This window comes from Diceros bicornis, chromosome 6 (assembly GCF_020826845.1).
Source record: "Diceros bicornis minor isolate mBicDic1 chromosome 6, mDicBic1.mat.cur, whole genome shotgun sequence".
Taxonomy (NCBI): Eukaryota; Metazoa; Chordata; class Mammalia; order Perissodactyla; family Rhinocerotidae; genus Diceros; species Diceros bicornis.
In genome coordinates, this window is record NC_080745.1 from 95,616,137 (window position 1) to 95,624,297 (window position 8,161).

Consider the following 8,161-nt stretch of genomic DNA (forward strand, 5'->3'; position numbering starts at 1 on the left):
TGGCTCCCACTGCAAGAAGGTCAACATGAAGTAGATGGAGACTCTGGGCTGGTGTACAGTCCAAGGGATCTGAGAGGTCAGTCAATGATCTGTTGTATGTTACCATGTGTAATATTCCAGGGCTGAAGCCAAATCCCATTGAGATTCTACAGGGAATCAGTGGAGGAATGTTTTCTCAACAAAGCTGTATTGAGAATGTCAGTGGCAGCCCCCATGGAAAGAGGATATTTATAACAGGTGGGACACATCTCATAAGGGTCAGTGGTCAGGGAGCAACAAAGAACACAAACTTTAGAGACTGCTAATTTACAGTTTTTCCACCATGAGCATCAAGACTTTCTTGAGGGCCGCCTTAACATTCTTTTTCCTCAGGGTGTAGATGAGAGGGTTCAAGGCGGGGCTCACAGTGGAATAAAGCACAGCCACCACCTTGCCCATCTCTGGGGAGCAGCTGGAGCCAGGGCTCATGTAGGTGTAGATGATGGTGGAGTAGTACAAGGTGACAGCAATGAGGTGAGAGGAGCAGGTGGAGAAGGCTCGCCATTTCCCCTCAGCTGTTTGAATCTTCTGAATGGTGGAGATGATGAAGCCATAGGACACAATGGTGAGCAGAAAATTCAACACTGCAAAGAATATGTCAGCCATAATTGCCATGATATTATTCACATATATGGAGGAACAGGAGAGCAATAGCAGAGAGGGGATCTCACACAAGAAGTGATTGACCAGGTTGGGCCCACAGAAGGTCAGTCGTAACATCAGGCAGGCATTGACTCCAGCACTAAGCACACTGATGCCCCACACTGCTCCAGCCAAAGTCACACACACCTTGGGGCTCATCATGGAGCCATAGTGCAGTGGCTGGCAGATGGCCACGTAGCGGTCATAGGCCATGGCTGTGAAAAGCAGCAATTCTGCTCCTAGAGCCCATGTCAGGAAGTATATCTGGGCCATGCAGCCCACATAAGAGATACTTCTCTTCTCTGCCACCAGGATGTCAAGCAGCTTGGGTACCACAGTGCATGCACAGATAACATCCATTACAGCCAAGTTGACCAGGAAGAAGTACATGGGGGTGTGAAGCTCAGAGCTGAAGGTGATGGCTTCCATGATAAGGGAATTGCCACAGAGCACCACAGTGTAGAGGGAGAGAAAGAGGATGAAGAAGAGAATCTGGAGCTGTGGTGCTTCTGAGAAGCCCTGCAGGATGAATTCCGTCACCAGCGACTGGTTCCTCATGGCCGTTTAAGTCGTCTTTCAATCAATTTACATAGATCAAAATTTCTCTCTTACTCTACAGTTTGACTAGAAAGTAAATGTTTATTAGTATTGGTTAGTATAAATGCAAAGAATCCCATCACCGTCATTTCATTTTCCATTTTCTCTAGGTCTTTATAATCTCTCTGCTTCAAATAATTCTCACTCTAGACCCAATAACCAGTGCCTAGACCTGGGGCCATCAGCAACCACAGACATTTCTGGAACTTTGTCTTAACTAATGCTCTCTTCTTCATTATTTTTTTCCCAAATAAAAATAGCTTTAAATTTTTCCTGCCTATTTCTTATAACTATATAATAATTCAAGAAACGTAGACTTCTATAATGTGGAAGTAAAATACCCACTAACCTCCAAGGGCATGAACATCCTTTCTGGAATTACGTCCTATACTTCTTTGGATGCTGGTTGTTTTTCTCCCAGTGATATTTGGTGCAGGTCTCTCCACGTCAGTGATGGAATCAGTCATCCTCTTTAACAGATGCACAGTATTCCATCAGAAATGGGCAGGAGTGTTCAATCCTGAAAGCCTCAGTAATGCACTTTCTGACCAGGGACCTGGCCTAGTCCCACCACTGTTCCTTTTGGTGCTCAGGAGTCTGTTTCCCAGTGGATCTCATCCTCATGTGTCTCTCTGCTCAAGCATGGCCTGGATCCTTTCAGTTGGGCTCTCTGCTCTGTTAACTCTGCATTGTTCAGTCATGACCAAAGAGCCAAGCACATTCACCCTTCTCTGGGAACCTACATTCGTTTTCCTGACACACTTTTCTAAATTTCGTCTGGAGAGACTATAGTCAAGGATATGAAATCAGTTAGCCCTGGGTCCACCATGACTCTACATTAATTTCATAAAGAGCTACTCCCCACCCCACAATGAGGCTGGCATCTAACCCTGGCCTGGAGTCAGCCTGTTGCAAACCACTTGGGTCTTTTTGCATTTGTCCCCTTTTCTTTTCTATTACTCCTAGAATTAAAATCCTGTAAATTGCATGAGCCTCTTTCCTCATATCACGAACCTTTCCTGCTCTACCCCATGAAGTGATGGCGCCATCCTTAACATTGCCACTTTAACCTCATTTCTCTGAGAAGCCCTGGACCACAGCCTGCACCAACCAAGTCCAGGGCTGGCTTACCCCACCTATGCTTCACAGGGCCCGTTCCTTCCCTTTACACTTTTGTACTTATCTCTCCAGTTATTTGTCTTACTAGCTACACCACAAACTTAAGTAGCTTGACCATGTTCATTACGTTCCCTGAGTAGGTTTAGCATGATGGGCAACTGCGCCCAGCACTACTTTCAGCACCACACCCATTGGCTGTTCTGTCAAGGATGGTGGATAAATCTTTACTGACTGACCTGCCCACCTTGAAAGAATGATGCCTGTAGCATCCTATGCTGACCTTGCTGGTTTTGCCCTTTCGGATATGTCCAAACTGTCCAACACTCTCTGAAGGGACTGCTTTGGTAACTAAGCAGAGGTTCTCCTGTGGATCTTGCTACCAATTCCCTGTCTGTAGCATCTGGCAGCCTCTATATGGGGCAGCATTCCTGTTCACTGTGTTAGACTTTTCCTCCCTCCTATGTTAAATCTCTTTAGCCCACAGCTAATCTCCCTGACTGGAGAACAATTAGAGTATTTCCCCTCTTATGTAGACACATCTCAAAAGTAGTGAAATTGATTCTGTGCACATATTTTGGGCTTGATTGGCCCCAGGAAGCTTTTGTGTGACCTTCTCAGTGTCCAGAGAAGGATCAGCAAGAGTTATACCTGGACTTAAAAAGCCACATGTTAGGAGGCCTGTGGCAGTGTCTCAGTAGAATCAAGAGAACATGGGGTTCAGCTGCAAAGAACAGACAGGGAGACACAGACTCACTAAGATCAGGTTGGCTTTGGACCACTCTGGAAGAACTGTGTGTATCTCCTGCAGGTTAAAACCAGAAACTCGGACTCAAAAGCAGGCGTCATTTCTCCTGGCAAGGATATTCAAGTCCAGTTGTGACCAAACAGTATAGTCCAAGAAAAGTCAGTCTGGGCCTTTTTCACCTGAGGGACAGTAAAAAGACAAGCTTTCTCCAACATATTTTTTCATTTTATTAGATATGGATCATTTTACAAAGAAAGGAGAAAGTGTAAAACAGTAATCTCATCAGAGATAATTATCTCTATATGTTAATTTATAAACTGTGATTCAGCTATATGAGGCACAAAAGAAACAACTGCGTATTGTCGATTTAACTGACAATTAATGAAAGATCATAATATAATACACTTGAGATAATATAGAATTGTTCAACAGTACCTTTTCGATGTCACAGCAGACATTTCCAAATCTAACTTTTGGCTATCAATTCTGATTTCTGAGAGGACATTCTTACCTTATCTGAAGGGTTTTGCTCTTGGCAACACTCTAAGTGGCAAGTTGAGGTGCACTCATGGAGTATTGTACCACGACCTGTCCAAGTATAAAAGGAAAATTAACCATCCATTCCCAGGCCATGAAATTCCACTTCATAATGCCGATGCCCAGTAAGATATAAAAAAAAAAGAACAACCAGGTTAAGAGTTACCACTATGCATTTATAATTGGTTGAGCAGATCCAATTTTCTCAGGAATTCATAAACACAATTATTGCAAGTTTTAAATCATCCCACTGACGATGATACAAACATGAAAATTGAAGAATGTAGATCATCGGTACCTGCCTTTGGTTTGTTAATTTGGTTGGTTAATTACTCCTAGGGGTGACAAATATGCCTCATTTGTGAGATTGCAAAATTAAAGGCACACAAAACTGGAAGATGCTAGACAGTTTTTATAATACTTTAAATGTGACAGTGTGAAAACAAAGACATCAACGGATTCATGAATGTGAACATGGCCTTTGAGGAGGCACTTCAGAAGATCCATGAAGATAGACTGGGAAATGGCTTCCTTTATCAAGCTTCTTGGTTCAGTGGGAGTTGTCACTGGGGAGAGCCATTCACCCCAGGAGGCTCAAGGAATGTGACACATTAGCCCTGCCCAGTTTCCAATCTTGTCATATGCTGCTTGTGTTGCCAGGTTCACATCGACTCTGCTCTCTTGAGGCCACTGTCCTTCCCCAGATGCCTGGATCATTAACATTGAGTCACCACATCTCCCAGAGAACAAAGCATTCAAAATCTGGGCAAATTGACATTCAATGATTATGCTCACTTTTTAAATTTAAATAATGTTTTATTCTTAATTTCATAAGTTTGACTTTTCTTCTATTGCTAAAAATTAGAAGACATGAAATACAGAGAAGTAAAAATAGCAAAAGTGAATTTACCCAGACACCTAATATTTAGTGTGTTAGTGACACTATTTTACCTGTATTTTGTGTTGTTATGGTTACTATTTGTTGTTGTTTTGAAATTACAATGAAAGTTACAGTTCTGATAGGAATATGGGTCATCTTAATCCTAAAAGGTTCCACTTCACCTGAAAACCATATATATCAACAAAGAAAAGAAAAAAACCAACAAACTACATCTTTAGCAAAGTTAGAAGACAAGGAAAATCCCAAACTCCAATTTGATATAAATTATATACCATCAAAACTGGCAATGGAATCCACAATGATGTCACAGGTGGAAAAAATCTCCAACAAAATTCATTCCCAGAAGTGAAGGGGCCTGTCCCGAGTGGAAACTGCCAAGAGCAAGACTGAGAGAGAAATAAGGCACAGATGGGTGGTGGGGTGGGGAGGAGGGCAGGAGGGCGTCACTCTTGGTGACAGTAGTAAAATAAACAAGAACATGACCTGTAGTAGGAGCCCTCCCAGGCTACACAAAGGGATTTATAGTAAAGAAGTTCTCTGTAGGAGCTTAGAAACTGGGACAATAATCTTACCCCTCTAATAGCCCCTCCAGGAGACACTCATCTGCTATTAGCTGGAATAAAAAAATCCAAATCATTCTAACATGAGTAATAAGAAGTCTTCAATATCCAAAGATATTCTCTAAGAAGAGATATAAACAAAAGAGAAAAGACATTTTACTGAAGATGCAGAAAAGTCATCAGTAAGAGTGTAACACAATACAGAGGATATTGTACCCCAACCTTTCACTATTAATTTCAAAATAAATTTAACAAGAAAATTGCAACTCTGAAGAAATAGCTAAAAGTAGATTTAGAATTCATGGTAGAGATGATTAGACGACCTGAGAAGGTAATTGGTAGAGATTAGAAATAAACAGAAGAAATAAAACAACTTGGTAAATTAACCAAAAAAGAATTACCAGAAACACAAGGGATAAAAAAGACAAGATATGGCACAGCAAGAGACATAAAAGATACACTAAGAAAAGTGAAAAACTAAATATAAATAAAAACAGAGATAAAAATGATTAGGGGAAAGTCATAGTTATAGAAGATTGGGACAGAATATCCATTAGACAATAGACACTTCCTTGGAATCCTCAATGAAAAATATCAAAACAATGGACCAAAAACATTTTAAAATATACTTTAGGACTTCTGCTTATGGTAGGATGAAGTAGCCTGTGGAAGACTAACATTTCTTCTGATAACATCAAGAAAATTCATATAAAATACAAAAACGATTTATTTAAAGGCATCAGATTCCCTCTAAGCAATAAAGACCAGAGAAGATAAGATTCCAGAGAGGAGAACTTTGCAGAGATTAGCAGTCAAAAACTTTAAAATAATTATAGTAAGTATATTAAAGAAAATAGAGAAACTATGGACAAAATAAATGAAAAAGATGGGAAATTTCACCAGAGGAAGAAAATCTTAAAAAAAAAAAAAAAGGAAATTCTAGAACTGTCAAATACAGTATATCTGAAATCAAGAACTCAATAGATGAGTCTACTTGTGCATTGGACACAGTAGAGCAGAAGATCAGAGAACTAAATATGATTAGATAGAAAATACTCACATGGAAGTGTAGAGAGAAAAAAATTAAAAATGCATTAAAAAGTATGTAGGACATAGTGAAAATATCTAATGCATATTCAAGTAGAATCTCAAAAGGAGAGGAGAGGAGGACAGAAGGGAGTGAGAGAGAGAGAGAAAGAGAGAGAGAGAATCCATAATCAAAGAGACAACTGAGAATTTTTCAAAACCAAGGAAACCATCAATTCAAGAAATTAGATTTCCTTTGAGGGTCGGACTTCCAGAATGGTGGTGTGAGAAGCATTTAATTGGAATGGGAAAACTATAAAAACAAACATTTAAAGTCTCTGAAAATTGTCTTAAGGGTACATGGCAAAAGAAGAAACATTTGTTCCAGAAAATCTATTAAATCTTGGTAAGAATGGTGAGAGTCTGTGGTATTTGAGGCATGACCCTCTCCTCTCCCATCCAGCTCAGTGTGACAGAAGCTGTACTCTGCGGGAGATAGTAAAAAATGTGGGCTCCCTCTCCTCTACCCCCAGCTCATGGTCTACAGCCAGGGATTCATCCTTGGAAGGGAAAGTCCTCAACATTTCTCACTACCTTCTAGCTCCATATTGCAGAGGTTTTATTCCAGGCAGGCACAGATGAGCAGACTGGGGTTCACTTTCACCACCCAACCCCATTCACAGCGTGGAAGCTCTAGCCCAGGTATAGCAGGACCAAAATATTTGTCCCAAGTTGCTTCTAGACCAGCTCACTCAAAGGGTAGAAGTTCCATGCTGGGAGGAGCAAGCCAAGAAGACTAGGGGCTACAATCCCCACCCAGTGCCCCACTTGCAGAGAAGGGGTGTCACTCCAGAAGAAGTGGGCCACTGTCCCCACTCCCAGCTCCTGTGCAGTGGTTCAGAGATTCGGCCCACGGGAGAGAGTAGGACATAAGAACAGAGTGTACCATAGCTCTCCCTAAGGGGACTGATTTTATTTGGAAAAGAGCGTGGAAAAGTTCATGCTTAAGGATGTTGTCCAAAACAATGGAGATTTTGATGGTGAGCAATTAAGAGGAGGCTATTAGATCCATGACACTAGCAGCAACAAGAAAAGTGGTAGATCACCTATAAATTTAAAAAAGAAAACCAGGCAAAGAGACAATTAACAAGAGCTCTACTGGGGTTAGAGCAAGCCTCAAAGACTGACAACATCGCTCTCTTACAAAGAAAAGTGTATGACTTTTGGATCAGACTGGTCTTGTCAAAAACAATAGAGCATAATGGGTGCAGAGTTTTAGTTTGGAAAAATGAAAAAGTTCTAGGGATGGAGAATGGTGATGGTTGCACAACAATGTAAATATAATGCCGGCCCTGATATCAGTGCCCCTATATTAAACCCAACATATATGGGGTTAAAACCCAAAGCACTCATTCTCTATCCCTGTTTCTCTAAGTTACATCCACATGTAGATATTGGTTATTTTACAAATTGTTAGAAGCCCAGGTGGCCTCAAGCTGGGCTCACACCGATGTTTTGGCTAATGACCAGTTCTTGAGGTTTGTTACAGGCAAACTGATATCGAGAAGCTAAAGCCTCTCAGATCTCACCTCCTCGGTTTCCTGGCGCCAGAATCCACCACCCACCACGGAGACAGAGGCAGCTGAAGGACACCCACCTGCAATTCCCTTATCTCGCCCTCCTCCTCCCAACAAGCAGCCTCACAGGGCCAAGTGCAGGGTGATGGGAAAGCACTGACCAGCAAGGCCACAGGCTCACCCTCCCTACAAGCAGCCACGTTCCTCACAACCTTTAAAACCCCATTGCTTCCCATCTTCCGGGGAGACAGGACAAATCCGAGAGCTCTCGTCTCCCAGCTGACGTCACCCGAAATAAAAACTCTTTCCTTGCCATAAGCCTGGCGTTCTAGTTTTATTTGGCCCCGCTTGTATAGCGGGTAAAAAACCTGGGTATGTGTCTGGTAACAAATATACTTAATGTCAGTGAATTGTAAAC

The 8,161-nt window shown here is 41.7% G+C and overlaps 1 protein-coding gene across 1 annotated transcript; it reads right to left on the reverse strand.

Moving 5' to 3' along the window:
• Positions 1-306: 306 nt before the first annotated feature.
• Positions 307-1,239, reverse strand: LOC131407648 (olfactory receptor 13A1-like). The gene has a single exon (XM_058544403.1). The coding sequence runs from the start codon at positions 1,237-1,239 to the stop codon at positions 307-309; it is 933 nt and encodes a 310-aa protein (XP_058400386.1).
• Between the last annotated feature and the right edge of the window lie 6,922 nt (positions 1,240-8,161).